Source organism: Tyto alba, unplaced genomic scaffold (genome assembly GCF_018691265.1).
Source record: "Tyto alba isolate M040663 unplaced genomic scaffold, T.alba_DEE_v4.0 Super-Scaffold_6, whole genome shotgun sequence".
NCBI classification, from domain to species: Eukaryota; Metazoa; Chordata; class Aves; order Strigiformes; family Tytonidae; genus Tyto; species Tyto alba.
Genome location: NW_024881327.1, coordinates 35,863,067 through 35,885,407, shown reverse-complemented (window position 1 = coordinate 35,885,407; position 22,341 = coordinate 35,863,067). Strand labels below are relative to the sequence as shown.

Below are 22,341 nucleotides of genomic sequence, written 5' to 3'. Positions count from 1 at the left end.
GGATTTCAAGAAAGTGATAACAGGTGGAAAAAAATTGTTCACCTAGCAAGGGCAAAGAAACCAGGGGAGGGCAGGTGGGAAATGGTGCTGATTTTAAGCTGATGTTTGAGCTATGATGCAGTTTCAGTGAACCACACCACAAGGGCTGCTGACTCATAAAAAGGTGGAATACCCAAAAGGAAAGCAATGACCCCAGAGCAATTGCATCCCATTATGGTATGTCAGACATGTCTTTGATTGCACAAGCCTATAATTAGTTAGAGAGAATTGAGGTGTTTCTGAAGAAAGGAGACAAAAAGAATTACTCCCTGCATTAGTGACTAGCAGGATCAGTGGATAGTGCTCAAGGATTGCTTTAAATAAAATGTATTCACTGTTGATGGACTTGTATTTATTTTGGCAATTTCAGAGTAGATGCCAATGATTAAGTAAAATTTAAAAAACCTTAAAAGATCCCACAGAAAGGATTTGAAAGTCTAGGGATTCATTTTAGGGCTAAGGAAGGAAGGAAGGAAACAAACAACTGAGTTTAATATGAATTGAAAAATCAAAATAGCTGCATTACATACTTGCTAACACTAGATGGGGTATAAGGAAAGAGTGAAGGGGAAAGACAGGGAACAGCAAAACCTTAGAGGTCAGAGCTACCTCAGACACAGAAACTGAATTTAACTGAGCTGAGCATGGCCTCCTCCATGTTTTCAAATGCCCAAACCGATCATAAATGGACAAGAACCCATTTGCCCACCCTCTAGCTCTGGTAGTATGGATCTTCACAGTGTGGATATTTTAACAGGCACAACGCACCACTACTAGTCTCATTAACTACATTTTATTCATATATTGAAAGAGTACATACATGTGTCTAGTATAGATTGCATCGGCTCCTCTTTACTAAAAAAAGCTCAATGTATATACAGCCTTAAAATGCTCCCACTGTAGCTAGAACATTGTATTAAATCTATACTTATACAAACTACTATTCTTTACATAGCTGTATGTATTTTAGAATACATTAAAAATTACCAGGTGGCATGTTCTGTTATCCTTTCTCACTGTCCTGATGGTCTAACAGTTGCAATAAATTACAGATATGCATAGTTTATTTACTATTCAAAACAATTGCTGCTAGAGAATATAAGCCATGGAGACAAAACCGTTGTTCCATTTGGAAAGGCAGAAAGTATTTTCGATGCTTAGGGATTTCTGTTGTTATGGCTGCATCCTGCAACTTTTCCTTGGGAGCAGGAAGAGCAGAGCGAGGCTCTTTTTGAGACCCTGCCTTTGTTTAATCATGTGAAATGCTCATCACCTGGTGCTTTTTGCCCTCCCACTCCTGTGGAACTGTGACCTCCTGTGCACTAAATCAGCAGAACAGGCAGGCCAGCGTCGGACTCCAGGCTCCTCCCGAAGCCAGGAGGGATGCTGAGCTGGGCTTTCTGACCAACCAACACAGCTACTCAGCAGAAGCAGCAGCCTGCCCGCAGAATTAATTTCCCTCACTTTCTTCTTCTGGTCCCGTGTGAATGAGCTAGACTCCTGTGGAGCACTTTAACCCCTTTATTAAGCCTGTCTCTGCAGAGACCATTTTAATTTAATTCAACGTGATAGCCAAGTCTCTATATACCCTTGGCTCTTGAAACAGTACAATCTCCTGGTATTCAATACACAAGCCCTTTTCCACCATCCTCTTGCTTCCCTTCAAGCAAAAAATGCCAAGATCCGATGTCTCTAAACTAGCTTTTCGCTCTGACTGATGCTCTTTGCTGGGTGAATAGTACACACAGTGAGCCCCAAAAGAAAGTGCACTGAGAAATGCCCCTCCTCATCAGAATATCTATTTAAACATGCATGCTCGATAGAAAATCAATAAAAAAATACCTTCCCACAACACAGGTTAAAGAAATATTGCATGCCAGCCACACCTGCTTCAAAAAGTAGACTGGGAACATGGTAAGAAATTGCATTCACTGGGAGACATATGAATCATCTCTTTGTTTTGTTGGATTTGTTAGCTCAATCCTAGGAGAGGTATTGCTAAATCCTACTGCAGAGGATTGATTTGCATCTACTGGTCTGATGGAACCACTGTGACTCACACTGCATTGGGATTCAGAGGGCAGTGCTCAGTACTTCGGATGGCTGGATGGGCTAAGTTGCCAGTGTAATTAAAAATAAAACCAGGAGGAGTACTTCTGTAGGAACAAACTTAACATGTAATTTAAAACCAGAATAAAATGAGTTATATCTCTGGCAGGCCAGTAATAATTTTATTTCATAGCAGCAAGGCAAAAGTTGGGGAAAGCTGTGATATGTCAGGTCGCTGGTAGGTTATGACTCCTCATGGGAGTCCTTGTGCATAATCCTATTCGGCAGCACTGTTCACATCTTGGATGTCAGAAAGCCTATGAAAACATCTCTATTTGTGATAATAAGCCATGTTTCACATGTCTGGGGCAAATATGTGAAGCTCACTCAGCACAGAGATGGTGAGATAACCCTGAGTATGAAGGAATAAAGGACAGTTTCCTTTGCTCTGCCTGCATTACGCAAAGCCTTCCTATTATCTAAGGCAGCAGTGCAGCAGCAAGACATGATAAAACAACCTAGCATGCTAAGTGGTATGAAAACCTAAAGAAACATACTGTGTAAGTGAACAAACAAGGGCTCTGATACACAATTTTGTTGGGTAAGGATGGCGGAGAGCCTTTCCAGGAAAACAGTCCCTTGCTGTTATCCTGACAGAGACTCTGCATGCCGGGACTGCCCTATTTAGGACGACTAAATTCTTCAGTCTGTACCCACCTAAAACACCAACGCGGCACGGTCTGTTCATATCCTCCTGTTTAGTCTTCAATGGACTGGCAACCTGGCAAAAGCCTGGAGCCACCAAGAGGAAATCCTTCTTGGAGGCAGGGTTAGCTCTACCCCGAAACAGCTCCAGCTGCCTTGGTTTCAAAAGACTCAGTGATACCAAAGTCTTATTTAGACCTCAGCAAGAAGGAGCATTCCCCAAATACAGCCCCTGATGACCCAAACCTGAATGAATTTATTGTCCTTGATCTGTGCTGGGGGGAGAAAGCTGGAGAATTAATCATCTCATTGCGTGCAGACAAGCTACAACATGGAGTATGTGAATGGAGACATGGGTTTCAGGCTAAGCTTAAATTGTGTCCCTAGAATACGAGATCACAACAAATTTACTTGTTAAAACATCCCAGAATCTACTGGGATCACCAGGAAAAGTATGTATTAGGGCAAAATGAGGTGGATTTCTGGAATACCTATTAAAACAGAAAGTGGATGGAATTTGTAGTTGACTCATTTATGGAACCATGCAGATCTCTGTTATTTTCTATGTTAACTTGCTAAGATCTCATAGTCCATAAGTAACATACTCTTCCTGGCTACCCAGTTACTGTGGGCTGGGCTACTTGTTATGCACAATTTGTTGCTGAAATAGTGACTAATGGAAGAAAAATGGTAATAGATTTTGACTTTCCCTTTGATCTACAATGAATTAAAATGATGCCTCAGACTTACTATAAACCACAAAGGCAGATTTTGAAGACAAACCTCAAGAAACCAAAATAGAGTGTATTCTGGAATGTTACTGTTTACTTTTACAATCCATCAGCAACCATGAAGAACTGCATCTAGTCTTAAAATCATTACTAACATGTTAGCTTAAGAGTCAGGATCATTTCTATGCTTTGTATGGCTTGCTCTTCTCTTTCTTTATGAGATGTTCAATGTAGTTTTCAAGGTAAAATTTAGATCATTCTTTTATATGTCAACATTAGTCCTAATGCACTGCACTCTCCGTTGAATGACTGCAGATTGCAAAGTGTCTTTGAAAAAGGATAAAATGGACATGTCATGCAGTAACCAAGTAAATACAATCCCTGATTAATATGCAAGTTGGAAAAGTTCAGAAAATATCATTATACTCCATAGATGCACCCTGTTCTTGGAAAAGTCTCTTTCTGTTTTGTTTGTGTATAAACGTCATTCATTCTACATAAATTTCACTCCAGCAGCTTTTTATAAACTCAAGTCAATGATGATATGTTCAAATATCTGAGTGTTTCCTTTAAAACTAGAGGCAAAGAAAAAATCTCTTCGATCCGTTGACACAGCTGTGAAAGACCGTGGTGCCTGCACATAGATTTCTTTAAATAATTTGAAGATCTTCTTTTCACCATCCCACTGGTAAATCTGGGAGAAGGTATAGTCACTTCCCAAGGCTAGGTAGTAATTGGTCTTGAAGGAGAAAGGCTGCAGTGTCATGGCTCCTCGGGATGGTAGAGCCTGTATTTCCACAAACTGTTTGCTATTCCATTTCATAACTCTGGAGTCACCAATGAACCTTGTGAGCGTGATGTACAGGTTATCTTGCATCCTGAAACTCTTCACAGCCAAGACATCTTCCATGTTGGGGATTTCACTGTGTGGAACGAACTTTTTGGAAACTTTGTTCCACTGGAGTATAATGGGAACCTGGGAACGGCTAGAGAGGATTAAATGTGATTTCCCGTCTATATCGAGAAATTCAGCATCAGTGTCCCTGAACCACTCATGAAGGGACTGGTATGAGTAAAATCCTTTGCTATTCCACTTGTACACTGTTGACAAACCTGCTTTAGAGCTATCTGCTATGACAAAAAACATTTCGCTGTCTATCTCAAAAAGCTCTATATCATTTGGCTTAGAAATGCGAGATACTTCGATATCCTGGAATTTGACAAACTTTGTCCAGCTTTCGTCATATTTGTAAATGTGTGAGCCACCAAAGAGCTGTGCCACCACCACAAAGACTTGGTCACCAACAAGAATGGCTTTACATCCCACTATGGACTGACCTATTGCCCAAAGAAAAGGAAAAAAATGCATATACATATATTAGCACAGTATAAAGCACCCTTTAAACCACAGAGAGATTACCAAATCACCCCTTCCCTTTTTTAAATCTCCACCATCTCATCATTTTTCCTTCTGCTACATGCTGTCAGAGCTGCTTTTCATGCTTTTTTTCTCCCCGGTAGCTGGAAAGATGACTTCAAATGTTGGAAATATCACATACCTCGAGGTGTGCAAGTATGATGCACACTAAAATGGTCATTCCTTTTTATCCAGAACACTTTTTCTTTCTCTGCTTGGTCAGACACATGCCCCTCAAACATCCAAAACAATTATTTAAGCCAAATTTTATTATTCCAAAATAACAAGAATTGTTATCTCATGACTCAGCAGGAATCTGAAATTCTCTTATTCTTGGAATGTCTATCTTTCCATCTTAACTAGAATAACGAATCATAGCATATTTTTCTCGCTCCAAGAGGGCCAAAGCCAGATTTTTGCTACAGTAAAAAGAAATATTGATGCACCTTGTGGATATAGCACCTGACAGCAGGATGAAAAATATGAACCTAACTTATTTCTGTTAAGTATTCTTGAGATTATGTTAAACCAGAAATATTTAGGAATATTGCAGTTGCCAGATTGGATCAGATCTGGTTGCAGTCTGTTTTGAAAATGTCAAGTCACTATACACGAACCACATCAAAAAAGTAAAAACCAGACTATTTACAAAAGGTTTTATTGGAAGAAGAGAGGAATTCCTCTCTGAAGTGCACAGTTTAAGTAGAACTGTAAATGCACAGATTTCCCTATGGGTGCTTGGTCCCAGTCACTACAGGAGTCACCCTGGCACCTCTCCTGGTCCCCTATCCATACTTGTTTCACAGCTGGCCCGGGATGATCTACCAACCTCCCAGTGTAGGAGGGGTGGGATTCATCTTGGGTGCCAGAAGGTATCTCCAGCCTAGCTGTGAAAGCTCAAGCTGATCATCCAGGCTCTTTCTGGTCTAACTTAGTCAAAAAGCGCTCTAGAAGAGATTTCACCTGGCCTCTCTATGTCTCTTTTTGCAGGGGACATCAACACCCATTCTCTGCATGTTGACTGTAAAGGCAATCTTGACAACTAGCTCAGCTCCATAAGCCCATGTCATGAAGGGCTAAATGCAGATATCTGAATGCCAAGCACACAGTTAATAGTGAAACTCTCCATGGGGCACACAGCTGGCTCCTGAGCTATACAAAACACTCTTTAGTCTCTGCAAGAGGCTCTTTACGTGCCTCTGTCTCCTGGCAAAAGACTCTTGCTCACTTACATTTCAGAGACCAGAGCTCAGGCTCAGGCCTTCCAGGAACACAGGACAGTTGTTTGAGAAACCAGTCTGGGCACATACGCTGGGTGTGGGTCTAGGACACAAGTCCCCAGCAGAAGTGTCTCCTAATCATGTCATTCACAGGAAGGTAAAATATGCCTGCAAGACAATTGTCTGGATATGACCCAAAGTCTCAACTTCATTTCCAGAGCTTTTCTAGAGCACTGTTAGCTCTCTTCAGGCCACTGACTTCTCAATTTACATCCACTGGTATATATTTCCCCCTAATCTACCAAAACACAAACCTAAAAAAGCAAAATTTTCCATTTCCAGAATTTCCTGACAGAGGGGTAGCATCTTGGAAACTTTCATTAGTGATACACAGAGCTGATCTGAGAAGGTAGGTGCTTGCTGCCTTTGTAGACTTCAAGACCAGATGAGGATGCAGCATACTCTTTGTTTCCCAAGATGCAAGGTAAAAAAAAAAATCTATCACATGTAACATGGAACAGGAGGGAAGGATGCTCCTGAGTCTTTGGAACCAGTAGGCTGGAATAGCTGGGAAATTGGGCAGTGTATAACAGCTCTCAAGACTCTGTCCCTGCTGTCTTGTTGTGACTGAGCACCATGAGTGTCAGTTAGGGACGTAACAGTTGTTACCATTAGAAAATCACCTGGCATCCACATGGGCTTTTTGTTTGATGAGTAATCTGGCCAGGATGCTAATTCAGCATGTTTGTAAATGGAAAGTAAATGTGAAAGCTTTACAGCACATCTCTGTATTTAAACCACGGTTTAAATATTTACATGTCATCTTCAGCTATTAAACACAGTTTCCCGGCCAGCCAACCCTAGAAGCATCCTTCAGACCTATTTCCTCCTATATGCAGTAGAGTATTTTTATATTCTACTTTGCAGGCACTTTGGCAAGAGTGAGGGCTCCTTCAACTTATATTTTAACTTGCAGTGTGATTCAGGCAGTGAGTGCTAAGCTGGGACATGGCATGACATTCACAGCAAGTGTTTGTGCCTTCAAAACAATTTACAAGATCAGACAAAAAAAGCTTAGTTTGTATGCTACAACGAGGTTAAATGTGCATGCATTAACAAGATCCACTACTCCATGAAGTCACTCATGTCCAAACATTACACACTTTGCCAAATTCAACAGAGATTTGGGACAAAAACCATCAACTGGTCCCATCTATGAATCTCCTCCTTGTGAAAAACCAACAGTTCATCAGTGACTGGAATCCCAGTGTTTATATACCTGTGATATTGTCATAACTCCTGAAATTCATTTCAATGTGATCCCACTCCAGCACCATGCAGTTCTCCATGCTGGGCTGTGCAATGGCTACAAACACATCATTCTTTGAGTTGAACGTATCCACTGAAACTGACTGGTAGGGCAAAATCTGGTGAACAACAAAATCTAGAAACATATATTTACAACAGTTAGGATACATCCTTGCTGAAAACACAGAGTAAGTGGTCACTGATTATAACGATTTACACTAAAAAATGAGTGAAATACTCTAGATTTTTTATAACACTAGCATGGAAGTGTCAGTGCTCACGTTAGGCATGCAGCAACAGGGGAAAGCATCTCCTGCTTTAGGCATCATAAACTGTCCTCTGGAAATACAGTTGCCAAGGAGATCAGATAGGTAAATTGTGGCAGAAATCAGATTTTCCAGCTAGGCTGGCTGGTATCAATGAAATCAGGATATTGAGAGAGACATCTCTTTCCCCACAGCTGGAAGTTGCTTTCCTGTCAAGTGAAATGGCCTTGCTAGAATCACTTTCAAGCTGAGAGACAGCAACTTCCAGCTGAAGTCCAATAACTTCTTAAGTCATGCAAATTTAATCACTAGCAATTTGTGTTATGCTAAACCAGGCAGAAAGTGAAATGATAACTGAAGTTTGCCTGGGGATAACCCCATTTTGGCTAGACCATAGACAAAATGGTGTAATCAAAAACTCAGTTAACATAACATTTTATGGGGCATTGTAAAGTAGTTTAGGCATAAAATACAACCAACCTGCAAATTACTATCCAGTGGAAAACTTATTCTAGACACTACGACTGAGGAGTTGGAGCAACCTGTAAAGACTAGGAGTGTAACTCCAAAATTCAAGATTTTTTTTCTCAAAATCTAAGTCCCTTTGCAGATTTAACTCTAGAATTTACCCTGGGATAAGTCAGCATTCAGCACAGAGCCAATCTGGGGCAAAGTAAGGAGACTTGGGTCTAAATTTGATCTTTGGCCTGACAGCTGGGCAAGGTGATTATTATCAGGAAACGAAACCGGTATAGCAGAGCTGACAAAGAAAAGCCATCACGTAGGTCTAGAACATGGCAGAGGCCTATGCTGAAGTGATGTATGGATGTAGATACATAGAAAAGGAAATGCATCTTTCACTGTGATGGTGTTTCTCTGTAGAACCACGGACTGCTCTGTTTCAGGCTCCATTTGCTACATGCCTTCACCACGCACTCCTAGGGTGGAAGGGCCTGAGCATCCAGGGGTTTTGGCGAAATGGCAATTAAGTCCTCACTCAAGTCCGTCATTTTGGTGCATTAGAAAATAATTGGGTTTGAATGAAGAACTCTCCGCCTCTGCATGCTTGAAAGCCTTGCCCTTGAGGAGTTACACTGCTGGAGAATAAAGATAGATGACTACCATTAAACAAACAGAACAGATTCGACAGCTGTGAAAGAAATGACAGTCTCCATTCTTCGAGGGACTATTACAAATAGAGTTTGGGCTTGATTCATAAATGCTGGTAGGAAAACAAGAAAGTTATCTTCATTCTCACTGGGAAAATAAAAGGACTGGAGAAAACTGACACCGAAGTATGCAGAAAGTAAAAGTGATAAATCATGAAAGGTAGCTAAGGATGGAACAATAGCAGTCACAGAAAATCAAAAAATGTTTAAAATCTTGAGAAAAAAAAAAAAAAACAACAAAAAACCCCTTAATGCTGAAAAAGACATCTCTTGAAATCTGAACAGTTGTGAAACATTTTGAAGGAATCTGTGAATTAAACCAAACTAGTCTGTGTGTCAAAACCCACTGCTCATTCAAAAATGATTCAGTGTTAACACAGCTGTTTCTATTTGTACCTGTCATTGGGTTCTTTATGTCACTGGATGAGTAAAAATGGGAAACAAAATCAGTTGTAATCAGTAAAAAGCAATAAACATTGTTTTTAGCACCAGTTGGAAATACCAGACTCTAATGTAGAACAGGGTTACACAGTAAAGAGATGCTGCCACATCAGGCTTGCCAAAAATTTAGGCCCTGGGCGCTTGATTTAGTTTTACAGGCAGGTCCACGCGCCTTGCTTTAATGCTAGAAGGAGCTCATTCAGTAAATACAGGGTTGGGGGGGCGTGTGTGTGTGTTCCCCAACATTCTTCTCTTTTAAGCTGGATCAGCCTGCACAGGAGAGGGAGGAGGACAGGGATTCATGTCCCACCCATGCCTCTGGCTGCACGGGCTGTCGCTCTCTCCCTCTCACCCCGATGCACATTTTACTCTCTTTGTCTCAATACACGTGGTTGTAACGCTGATTTCTGCTGGCTGGGGCCTGGGGTGGTCCCCCCATCCTCCAGCCGCCCACTCCACCTCTGCTGCTGAACTGGCATGAGCCATCATGGAAGAGGGACTCAACGCTTTTGCTGTTGGGCTGATTTGCCTTCTGGCAGCCCCTGCTCTGGCTGCTCCCAGCCGATGCTGGCAGAGCAGAGGGGGAGCGCGTGGGGAACGCTGGAGGACACTAAAGAGAAAGGGGAGCGATGATCTGTTTGGGCAGCAGCTCCTAAACCGCATCCTGTGACTCGGTCCCCCCTCTCCTCACACCTCTTCCTCCCCGCAGTGAAGACTTCTACTGCAGGGGAGGCTACCCAGGGCCTGGGGGTGCTGTCAGGGCATGTTAGCCATCCCTTCCCATCTCCCACCATGGCAGCACAGGTTGATCTTCAGCACAGGAGCGAGGATGGAGCAGATAACTCTTAATCTGCAAACTACTTTCCTTCCAGCCAGTGGGGAAAGAGAGGACTACCTCCAGAAGACAGTCCCAGCTAGCTAGGTAAAGAAAGGGAAAACCAAGCTTTCAAAGCTTGGTAGGATGATTCCTGCCTGCAGGTCTGGGCAAAGCAAGTCCCAGGCATGCACACAGACTGTTTCCAGTAACTGTGGGAGTGTGAGGCCCGATTTCCAGTCTCCTGAAAGTAAGTTACACATTCCCCCGCCGTGCTTACAGCCACAGCACAGCCCCCTTGCACACTGTTGCGGGAGAAAGACAAGAAATGAAGTGAAATAGCTTAACCCGCTTCCATGATGCAAGCTGTAAGAAACGGAAAAGAGATGCTATCACAAAAAGAGTTAAAAGTGCGGATCATCGACACTGTGAATTGCTTTCTCTGTGAAGAAGGAATAGGACTATTCTGTTCTTTGAGGGTTTTTTTCAGTTCAGATTTTTCAGTTTTCTGAGGCTTTTTTTTCAGTTCAGACTGTTACCACATCCTACATCCAGTCATGCTTGACACAGTAACAGAGACGAGGAATACTGGAAAGTCTGGTCACGCCTGGCCAAGGAGAGAAATACAATGCTAAAGGCTAACATGAATGGAAGAGGTTTGCAGAGGACTGTCCATCACCAAGTTGGTACAAGCTTGAGCCTGTGATGAATCAATCCTCAAGGAATGAATATGGGCACACCTACGCTCCCTTTGGATCTGGGGGAGGCAATGGCAGAGAAGAAAAAAGCAGCAGTGGCCTGACACCACGGGCCACCGAGGCCACCAGAGAGTGACGGCTCGAGCAAGCGGCTTGCAGTTCAGTGCAGGGGACGTGACGCTGTCTCAAGGGTGACACCTTCCTGAAGATTTTCCTTTCTCCTCTACTTATCTCTGGTTTGTCTCTTATGGGTCATTTGTGCATACAGCCTGTCCCTCCAGCACACTTTGTAAGGATGCCAGAACTCCACATTTTCTGCGCCCTCCACCTTCACTACACGCCGGAGCTCTGGGAAGCCTGCTGCTGCCTACCCCAGGCGCACAGCCTTCCCTCACAACAGCCTCTCAAGGACTGCTTTGAAAACGTCCTTTACTACCTGAAAAATGTATTAAAGCTATATGCTGTGCTGCAAGAGCACACCTCTGATGGCATTTGAACAAACATTCAGCTGGGCAATCCTTGCACCATGTAACGCCTTAGCTCCCCAGCAAAATCTACAGCATGTGAAATTAAATTTATGCTTGGTGTAATTTCGCTTACAGCAGACAAAGGGACTAACATTAAGGGTGATTTTTGCCTGTAGCAACTTTATAGTTAGGTTTCTAGATACAGTGAGGTAACAGAGGGCAGGTAGGTCAGTGTAGGTCTGAGGACCAGGTAGATAAGGCTTGTTCTCATACACTGTTAGTGCTGCACAATTGATTCAGCCAGATTGAGATGAAATGAAGCCTGCTTTTACTTTGTACTTTTGCATGTCAGTGGATTTGCAGACACAGGAACGTAACTTTGGTACTGTTCTAAGCTACATTGCTCTCCTGATTTTGACATACTTTTATGCAGCAGATTATCACATTTTACCTCTGCTGCTCTTCTGACATATTTTTGAATTCTGAGATCATTCTCTTTTCCTTTACATATTGCCCTTGGCTTACCTTTCACACCTTATCCTGAAACTTCATTTTACATTACTAGTAATCAACTTTTCTATTGTCTTAATAATGACGACTGACTTAAATGACAGATGGGAAGTGGAATGCCTCTGGTATTACTGTATAGAAAAAGGCAGAACGCTGACATCATATACATGAAGGATGAAAAACAACACTCACAGCTGATTTCTCAGTTATATGATGTGACTACATTTAAAGATAGGTAACTGCGCTTGTTTGGTCAGAAAACGTAAGCATAACCACATGCAAGTTTCTATTCACTTCCCTCAGCATGCTTTACATTACCTAAAATAAAAATCTAGATCCTAAACAAGTCAGTAGTCATAATATTACTGGACATTTCTCTCCAACTTAATGGAGTTCCATGAAGAACTGCTGGCAGTATTGCCGCCACATTTGATGCTATTAAATCGTGGCCTATTGAATAAAGATAACAGATATAGCCACGTTATTTGAACTTCTTTTCATTGCTTTCTGTGAAATACAGAGATTTTGGGAAGCTCATCTGCCATAACTATATGGCCTTATTCCAGATAATAGAAAGCATTCTGTGATGAAAATTAAGTCACAAAATGAGTCATAATCAAGTCTTTTGGAATATGAACAGTCAGAGCTCTTCTCCCATTATCACTTAATCTAAATAAAAACTCGGTACTTACTTTGGCTTCGAAATGTGATTTTCCCATTTTATGCTTGTTCTAGTACTCGGAAGTGCTTTGTATGTAACCCTTTCCTCCCCCCAGGTCATGCTCACTGAAGCGAAAGGGTATAGTCTAAACTTCTGATATTTAACCATTTGTAGTGTGCTTAGAAATATACATTCTGAATACCTGTAGTGGTGCATTCATAATCAAAACTTGTCACATCATTTAACTTCTTATCCTGATATTCTGCTGGACCAATACACAGGACATCAGAAACAGTGGAATTTGTCATCTTTAACCACAAAAACAACCACTTGGCTTTGCAGTCACACTCAAATTTATTTCCCCTTAAATCTCTAAAAAAACACACAGAAATAAACATATTTGAAAAGGTTGATAGCAATATGAATACTACAGAACGGTTATCGCCTTGACATGCTGAATTTAAAAATAACTGAGTAGCCTTTAATTGTTTTTGAACTGAGAACAGGGAAGTTTCTTAAGTTTTATTTGGACTCTCCCTCACTGAGAGTTGTCCTTGGAAAAACTGTTTCACTCTGGGAAATATGCTCACATATAATCGTGGTAACAGAGCACAGTGATTCACGTGTAAAGTCACTCATGTTTGTAAGTTTTCATAGAATTAGGACTGTAACGTAATAAATCCTGGCAGCCTGGTCTGCTGCAGGCCTCCTTCCCACCATCTACCGCCGACACAGATAAATCCCATCCCTTCACTAAACTCCTCCAGTACCGCCGGTTGACAGAGTGGCCTTGCTGGTAGCATTTCTCTATTACATGAAAATACAGATGTAAGGCTTGTATTTTTTAGAGTCGCTGCTGATGCGGAGTCAATTTAACCTCCCCATACTAATGTATGGGCAATTTCAACACTGTACCTCTTCTTCTATCCCTTGGCCATTTTTGTGGCTTACAGCTATACTTTGCCGTTTGGGAGAGCCAGGCCAAAAATAGGGGAAGCTGAATAGCAGCTCAGTTATACAAGAAAACACTGACAGTAAGTCAGCAATGTGATAAAAACATGAAAAAAAGCTTTTTTTTTTTTTTAATTAATGACTTTTACTGAAATAATCTCAGGGAATACATGCAACAATAACAGGAAAAAACGTTCAGAGAAATTGTAGTTTTAAAATTCATTGTCTCCCTTTCCTTAAAAAACAATTAATATGAAACAACAGAAAGAAGTATGGTAATGCAAGCTACGTACAGCATCACGAGAAGCCACAGTGATTTGAGAAACAGCAGTTATTTTAGAGGGGTCTACCAGGTAAACAATTTTAAAATGAGAAAAGCTAGAACAACAAAATGCACATTTCTTTTCTGTGCAGATATCAGATACAGCACCACACAAACCCAGAACGTAAAACTCAGAGTAACAGAGTGATAGAAGCAGGCAGTCAGTAGAAAGATTCTCATTACTTACAGTTCAATTAAAGAATCTAAATCACTGAAGACATCCCTTGGCAGAGTTTTGAGATGGTTATTGGCCAAAGATCTAGAAAAGAAAGTCAGAGCTTAGTATCATTGCTATCTCTTGTCGGGCTGATTCTTACTAAGTCTGAGCTCACTTACAGGTTGTTAATTATCTGGTACTGTCCAGCCACTGACATTGTTAATAGTTACGAGGAACAGGCCCATATTGATTATTCTCATTCAAGAATGGGAATTGCTTGAAGCTCACGTGAAAGTAAAATAAATAAAGCATCTTTTATTGCCCAGGTGCAAACTGGGCAACAGACAGAGCAAGCACTGAGCATGCTGAAAAGAAACAGGAATATTAAAGTAAGGAATTTTTTAAGGACAGTTTTTAATTTGTGGAAGGCATACTGTTAACAGCAGGAGGAAGCTGATGCGCAGAGGGAAAGGGAGGTTTTCTGTGTAGCATGAAAACAAGTGGTCCCCCGGAACAGTTCTGTTCAAGTACAAATTATTCTACCGAGTGTTAAATAACTTACAGGTGAGTCAGGTCTCGAAGGCCACGAAATGCATTTCTTGAAATGGTTTCAATTTTGTTTCCTTCAATGAATCTAGGCAAAAAATATATATATATATTTTAAGACGTTAATTAGCAGTATTACTAGCATCATCAGTGCTTTAACCTACGGCCTCCAGATTCAGCAGGTTCCTGGGTCACCCTTTCAGACTTAAAGGCGGGGAAGTCTCAGTGGAGCCGCTCACATCCCCCTTTTCCCCTTTCCTTGGGTGGGCTGTGAGGAACACTGCAGGTACCGGGCAGCACAAGGGAGAGCTCGTGACACAAACATCCAGCAGAAGAGGAACAAAATGAACAAAGCAAAAAACCCAAGTCCCCTGTTGGTTAATCCTCTCAGGGTGCGTTACGCGAGGCAAGAGGCTTGTGCGGAAGAGGTCTCCAAGACGGACTTTGGAAGCTAAAGGCTTAGCTTTCTCTCGCCAAGGGCCTGCGCTGGGAAGCCGCGGGGCAGCACAGCGGTGGGACCGAGCGGGCTGCAGACGGGGGGAGTGGCGGGGGGGGCTCCCGGGGCGCGGTCCCATCCGCGCACCCACGGAGCCGTGCCCCGCGCTGCGCCTGCACACCCACCGCTCTAGACCTCGGAAGGCCGCATAAACGGCGGGATCGCTGCCTCGTCCTCCTCCGTGCTGCCGCAGTTCAGCTCTCCCCAGGCGGGGTGCCGCCCCGGCAGGGTGCCCAGCCGCACACGAGTCACGGCCCCGTGCGCTGGGGAAGTAACGACAGGCGCGTATCGATTCCGGGAGCACGCTGCTCCTCCTGACCGCACGTCAGCATGTAACGAAAGGGCTGATATCTGAGCACCTTGACACCCCCCTCCCCGAGCACTTGAGGACGCAGCCCCAAATACCCCATCAGCCCTGCAAAGCAATTGCAGCCAGGTGGCCATCAAGATATTGCACGGCACAGCTGTACCTGGATGAAGACAACTGCATGCTGACTTTACAGAAGTTTTTACGAGATAAAAGTGTCTCACTTCCTCCTACACACCCTTGTTTGCCTTCCAGGGAAACAGAGGAAAAATTCTATGAGCCAAGGTCTCTTCTTGAGAGAGTGAAGGTAGGAGATGACAAGTGCTCTCGGTTCTGCAGCGTAGGCATAGCCAAAACCCTTCACGGAATGACCACGGGCCTGACTGCAGGCGAAGGGTGCAGAGGAGAAACTGTTGCGTCTGCGTGGGGGGCGTCAGAAGAGGGTCAGCTGTACTCCGTCACAAGGCTGCCTGGGGACACGAACTCAATCTGCAGAGCAGAGAGCCGAACGGCCTCCGGACACCCTCAGCGGCGCCCGGCACCGCCGCACAGCGCCAGCTCAGCGCCCCGTGCAAATAAACGCGGCTGCAGCGAGATGATGGACATTTGGGCTGGGACTCAGTCAGCGTGCCGGGTTCCTGAGTCACCAAACCCAGCCTCGAAGGGATGCTACCCTGGGAACGCCGCTCTGATCACCAGCAAAGCTCCCGCCTTTATCAGACCCGTCTTATCCAGACTCTGTACATGGAGCCAGATAGTTCAAGGGTGCCTTGAAGGCCACTAGCAGTGCTGCAAGTGCAGCAGGACACAGCTGCAGAGATAGATATATAGATATATAGATATATAGATATATAGATAGATAGATAGATAGATAGATAGATAGATAGATAGATAGATAGATAGATAGATAGATAGATAGATAGATATACACACATATATATATTTATATAGGTATCTGCTGTGGGTGTTCCCCAGCTGCTCTTCATTCATAGACTTTGCTTTGTACCCAAAGAAACTTGTCATTTGTGTTTGTCAGCGCGGTGTTCTTATTCTCCGTAAGGTCTGATCGCTGGCGACCGAGGGACACGCGTTACTGAGGCTGTCATGGTGCTACCGGCTGCACAGCCGAACACAACCCCAGAGAAAGGCCACTCACCCCCAGTTCCCAAACGGCGGAGGTGTGATTTGCTGGGAAGAGGAAGAGCTCTGTGGACTTGGCAGGGAGGGCAACCACAACCGCTGACCGAGACCGCTTGTTCAGCTGCTGCTAAAGGAAATTGAAACCGCGAGGCTTTGCCAGTCTTCACTCAGCTCCCTGGCTTGCAGCTGGAAACCAGGGACAGAGATTTTCCCTTTGACCAGCTGAGGAGGGGCAGGACATTTGTTTCTTTCAGACAGGGGGTTTGGCTGGAGTTACCAATGCAAATGCTACAACTGCATACGCTGCTGGGACAAGCTCCACGTTGGACTCGTCAACACTTGAAAGCAAGTCATTAATGAAACAACATGCGAAGCAACAACCATGAAGCAAACATTCTGCAAATTACTTTTTTTCCTGTAGACACATGGGAAAGAAAATGATTAGATAACTCGCTATCGCTGAAAAATCCACATGTAGCTGAAGCATGGACTTCAGCATATACCATTTACCATTATTCTCTATTTCTTGGTCTGCAAATTCCATTGTTGGCTGCTCTGCACGTAGCAGACATAGCAGTCCTGAGCATACCCCACCTTAATACCTACTTGTCTGCAAGACTTTAGCAAGAATCAGTTTTGCAAGCATTGGTCTTCCTTTAGAAAAAGACAGAAATGTTTTCCACAGCTACCTTTCAGCATGGGAAGGTGGGTGGAAAGATGAATTTTTTTCAGATCATATTCGGAGTTTCAAACATACCAGCTCATGTCCAGTAACACAGAGAAATGGCAGTCCTTTCGAGTATGAAGTGAGGACAACCTGGTACCAGGGCTAATACTTTTTTAAAAAGAAAAAAAGGTGACCTAAAAAAAAAAAAAAAAAAATTGGGAAATGAAGGTAATGTAAAACTCAGTGAAGAAGTGAACTAAGTAAAGAAAAGGAAAGTTAAATAAATTTAAATAATAATCTAGATAATTACAATCATTTATATTAAATATATTTATATATTCAAATATTTATAATATAAAGATAAATGCCACAGGCATTAAGTGGGATACTGGAACAAAGACAAAGCTGGAGAGGAAAGTTTAGGGGAAGAGAAGTCTTGTAATCAGGGTTGTTCTGGTTAGTACAGGGGTACTCTGCAGCCCCTCTCCAGGCTGCCAGCAGGCCAGGAGAGCATTCCTCACCTCTTTCCTGAGGTTCAAAACCCTTCGGCAGTGATGGCAGTGTTCTGGAAAGCCAGGCTAAGCTCTTGCTCAGCAGTGCTTTTTTGGTGTACTGTAATTGCACAGAGCCACCTTGCATTCACAGCATCTTTTAAAAATCCACTGCAACCTCTGAAAAATGGTGAGCCATCAGAAAGGACATTTGCGCAGGAGTGGAACATAAATCCTTCATCTCCCCTGCTCCTGGGAATCACTGTAAAGACTAAGACTCCACGGCAGGAGTCTTGGCAACTGATCAAAATGTCTTGATTTATAAAGGACAGGAAAAGACATAAAATACCAAACTTACAGGTATTCTAGATGGAAGAGACCAGCAAAGGCATCATCTCGTATAACAGTGAAGGAGTTGGAGTTCAGCAAGCTGAAAATGGAAAGCAGGCATTAGGAAAGCACATTAAAACTTGACACGCTGGATTATGCCCGTTGTGTTTATTGCCCATGACCAAACTAATCTTACTGACTCGAGCCCATATTGCCCCACCACTGCAGCACACATAAAATACTGTGAAATGGTCTATTAAAAAAAAAAAAAAAAAAAAATCAAAGGCATAATGTGATGCTAGTTAACATCCACTATTCCCCAGGAAAAACGTTGGCTGTGCCATTCACCTTGGTTAAATGCAACCTGGCTCTCGACTCTCTGGTCCCCTGCGCAGCACTAGCTGACCTTAGAGGGTAGGTCTGCCGAGCGCGGACCCCAGCCGCCCACCGCACCGACAATTTTCAGGAAGCCATCTCAGCAGCACTCCCAAGCTCCCAGAAAGGGGGGAACCCTTTTGTACAAGCACCGGCTCTCACTTGTGTAAGGTCAGGTGGGTCAGGGCTCGCTCGTTCCGTGCGCCCAGGGGGATGCTCAAAGCCAGACCTGTAAAGGGGCTATGGCCCGCGGCGGGGGAGGAGAGCACACGGGGCACGCGGCCAGTTGGAAATGCAGAGGTGCCCAAACCACCAGAGTCCTGCTGTCCTTCCTGGCAAAGAGAAACCCTGTGCCCACGGGCAGCAGGGGAGAGCAGCGGTGCTGCCTGCTCCAGGCACTGCCTCGCCCTCCCGTGTAAGCGTCAGAGCTGCACCGGAGCCGCTGTCACCTGAGCCGGGACGAGGCGGACAGGGAGAAAGGTGCTACGGAAAGGCTTTGCCAGCAAAGTTCCTTCTTTGCCCTATCAAAGCACAACGATCTCCAGGGTTGATGCTCAAAGGCACAGAGAGCGACCTCCTTTGAAGAAAACAGCGAAACTCCTAATTCAGTCCAAAAACTGAACACCATTCGAAAGAAAAAATTTGGGGAAAAATCTCTGAATTATCTGCTACGAGTGAATACATCTACACCAGCCGCTTTATTAGAGTAACTTATTAATCCTTTTTGTTTGGTTTTAAGCATTTTACTAAAATTAATTTAGAAGACTAATGAACATGAAATGCAAACTTTCCCTGTGATCCTCAGTTATTATGCTAATACCAGATAAATGCTCCTTAAATTATCCCAAAGAAATCTAACAGAGACACAGACCGCCACCAAAAATAAATCCTTGCGTTACTGCCTTACCATGGGGCTCCTGCCACAGAAGAGACAGTCCTGAGGTACCCAAGTGTTCAATTATGCATGTATCTCTTTTGTCATTTAATCATTCTTTTTTCTCGTGCTTGAAGGGCAACCTCACAAATTACACTAACCAACACAGTTTGTCAGGGCCCAGGGTGGTGGTGGTGACGACAAACTCCTCCCGCTCCCACATCTAACCTACCACATAGAGTGACACGGACAACTTCTGACTTTCACAACAACTGACCTCCACCCCACACACCCCAACATCTCCTCCTGGAAATCCACTACAACTAATGAAAAGGGATAACCTTCACCTGCTCTTCCTCCTTCTTCCCAGTGCTGCTACCCAGAACAAGCCAGATTCCTCTCATCTCTAGTTTTCCACCCACTGTTTCTCTCAACTCACTCTTGGATTCATCCCTTTCCTTCCCAGCTAGCACAAGACTGCTTTTTGCCCCCGTTCACAGGTAGGCAAAGTTCCCCTGCCCTCTGCCCAGGGCTCTGTGCTGGCCCCCAAGTCCCACAAAAACTTGGGTTTGTGACCGGTGCCACTCCAAAGCAGATGAAAGCTTCCACCCCTTGCTTTGCCCACTTCTCCCCAGCATTTTCCACGGGGTGCTGCCACCCCTCAAATAGCGAAACAGGCCTTTGAGAACGAGGTGGGGGTGCCTGAGGAGAGGAGGCTGGCCATCACGCTATCAGACGCCTTTAGGGACTACCTCTTGCCAAGACCAACTTTAACGTCTAGCTCTGTGGTAAGCACTTAGCCCGGGTTTCTGGCATGCCTCACTTCTTTTTGCAGAATTTTTCTTTGCAGCATGTCTTTGCTTTGGGGGCAACCCGGTCCTTATGGGGGTAGATGTGGGGGGTCTGCTCGTTATCAGGCATTACAAGCAGGCTGCACGGGGTCAGGGAGGGCACAGGCGGCGGCACAGCTTCTCTGCAGGCGAAACAAGCATCCCGGCTCCCCAGGGGCGTCCTGCTGCACCCCGTGTCTCTGTGCCTTCCCCACTGCTGCCTCCCTCCCGGGACAGCTCAATGAAAGCAAGTTTGGGTAAGAGATACATGCCGCTACACGCCTGACTGCGGCACGGGCATGACCGGCCGACGTGCGCGGGGTCAGGAAGGAGGGAGGGGTGCAGAGCGCGGGGAGCTGGACCCTTGGGCCAGAGGACCATCCCGCCTGTAGGTCCATCAGAGGTCAGAAGGCACCCGAGGGAGCACCCGAGGGGGCACCCTCCAAGTCGGCCGCCGTAGGCGCAGGCTCATGCCGCAGACCCCGCCAGGGCTCCCCGCACAGAGGTTTTGCTCCCAGGTGCGCCCCGGCCACCTCTGCTCGCCCCGCGCCCTGCCCGAAGCCAAGGCGAGACTCCTGGACGCAAAGTGAGCAAGAGCGAGAGCCACCACATGACTCTGGGGGTGGGGTGGGGGGGAACTCAGCCCTAAAGTTATTCAAGCTGAAATTAAAGAAATAAAAAGGAACTTGGGGCATCAGAAAACGTTTTGTCCTCCTTCAGTAAATAAATGCACGTTTTATGAGGTGGTTTATGAGCGGAAAAATGCATCCCTCCGTTATGAAACGGCGGCTGCATCAGCAGAGTTGCACAAGCTGGGGATTTACCCGTTACCTCCATTTCTACAAGGGCACCCGCAACTCTCTTGAGGGGGGAACGGGCGCAAGCGGCCGTCGTCTTTTTTTTTTTTTTTTTTTTTTTTTTTTTTTCCTCTCCAGTGCCATACTTACAGCAGCTGCAGGGAGGGCAGGTGGGAAAACATCCTGTCCTTGACTTCGGAGAAGGTCCCGTTTACCAGGCTCCTGGAAAAAGAGAAGCCACCCGTCAGGCGGGACCACCCCCCATCCCTCATCCCCCCCCCCCCCCCGCCCCGGTTCCCCGAGCCCCCCCGCACTCACAAGGAGCCCAGGCCGGCGGGCAGGCTGCGCGGCGGCCCCGCCGCCCCCACGCAGAGCGCGGAGTCCCGCCAGCAGCTGCAGGGCGGGGCGCAGCGCGGGGGCCTCCGCGGCGCGGCGGGGGCGGGCGGGGGCAGCAGGACGGCGGCGGCGCCGAGGAGCAGCCAGGGCAGCGGGGCCGCCATGCCGCTGCCGCTGCCGCTGCCGCTGCCGCTGCCGCTGCCCCGCCGGAACGGCCGCCGGCCGCTCCCCGCCGCCCCCCGCGCCCTGACATCAGCGCGGCACCGCCCCGCCCGCCGCCGCCGCGGGGACGGGCCGGGGGCGGGCGGGGAAAGCGGGGGGGGGGGGGGGGTCCCGCCGCCGCCGCCGCCGGCCCGGCGAGGCGAGGGGCAGAGCGCGGCGGTGCGCACCCCCCGCCCCGCCAGAGGAACCCCTTCGGAATGGTTACTTAAGGGGGGGGGGGTGTGGGGGTGTTCAAAATTGACTCGGGAAAGAGGAAAAATAAAAAAAAAAAAAAAATGTACACAACTTCTCAGGGCTATCTGCCGGTGCGATCACTGGGATGCGTTCTTGCCCTCCTAGCTTGTTTTTTTTTTTTTTTTTGCGAGGAAACAGCTCGTTTCCCTCTGTCTTTACAGAGTGAAATTATATGAGTTTTCCGAAGGTATATTTCATTGTATACTCCGTAGTCATGCTTACAGGAGGACCCCAGGTCATTGCAAGGAAGAAAATGACACCACCACCACCCCCCCCCAAAAGAACAAAGGATACCCCCTTGGACTGCCGAAATAACACCAGCATCCTTGCCCCTCTAACACCTCTGTGAAACCCTCCCATCATCCGGCATGATAGTAACCGTAGCAAAGACCAACTCCGGGGACTTCTAGATCAAGCAAGAAGTGGATAGATGATGATGCCATAGAATTATACTTGCTTTGGAGTGGTACGCATGTGTTGTCAACTGATTGAATCACGTTGTGTCTGAGTGCTTGAAAGTTATCAGAACCATGTGTCAAACCACATTCGAGGTGAGCCAGTTCGAATGGGGCACCTCATGCGCACAAATACAAGACTTACTTTTGTACCTCCACCCTTTCTGTCCCAGCCTCTCTCCTCAGGTAGCAAGGGCCAGTTGCAAAATTTTCCCGACAGCTTCCACTGGTGTCTCTCACCACTGACTGCACAGCTTCGGCATAACTTCCCATGAGGTGGTTGTAGGCAGCAATGAGATTCCTCTTCTTCGTGCTG

The 22,341-nt window shown here is 45.4% G+C and overlaps 1 protein-coding gene across 1 annotated transcript; it reads right to left on the bottom strand.

Annotated features, from left to right (window-relative positions):
• Nucleotides 1-816: 816 nt before the first annotated feature.
• Nucleotides 817-21,278, bottom strand: LGI2 (leucine rich repeat LGI family member 2). Its single transcript, XM_042808210.1, has 8 exons — nucleotides 21,097-21,278; nucleotides 20,929-21,000; nucleotides 17,931-18,002; nucleotides 14,488-14,559; nucleotides 13,956-14,027; nucleotides 12,698-12,867; nucleotides 7,441-7,605; nucleotides 817-4,862 (listed from the first exon to the last, which is right to left on the bottom strand). The coding sequence occupies exons 1-8, from the start codon at nucleotides 21,276-21,278 to the stop codon at nucleotides 4,045-4,047; spliced, it is 1,623 nt and encodes a 540-aa protein (XP_042664144.1). The 3' UTR covers nucleotides 817-4,044.
• Nucleotides 21,279-22,341: the final 1,063 nt, after the last annotated feature.

Coding starts and splice junctions, on each gene's coding strand:
- LGI2 (XM_042808210.1), bottom strand. CDS start 21,278: ATGGCGGCCCCGCTGCCCTGGCTGCTCCTCGGCGCCGCCGCCGTCCTG. Junction 14,560..17,930: donor CTCTTCCATCTAGAATACCT/GTAAGTTTGGTA, acceptor TTTTTTGCCTAG/ATTCATTGAAGGAAACAAAA. Junction 7,606..12,697: donor TTATGAATGCACCACTACAG/GTATTCAGAATG, acceptor ATATGTTTCTAG/ATTTTGTTGTTCACCAGATT.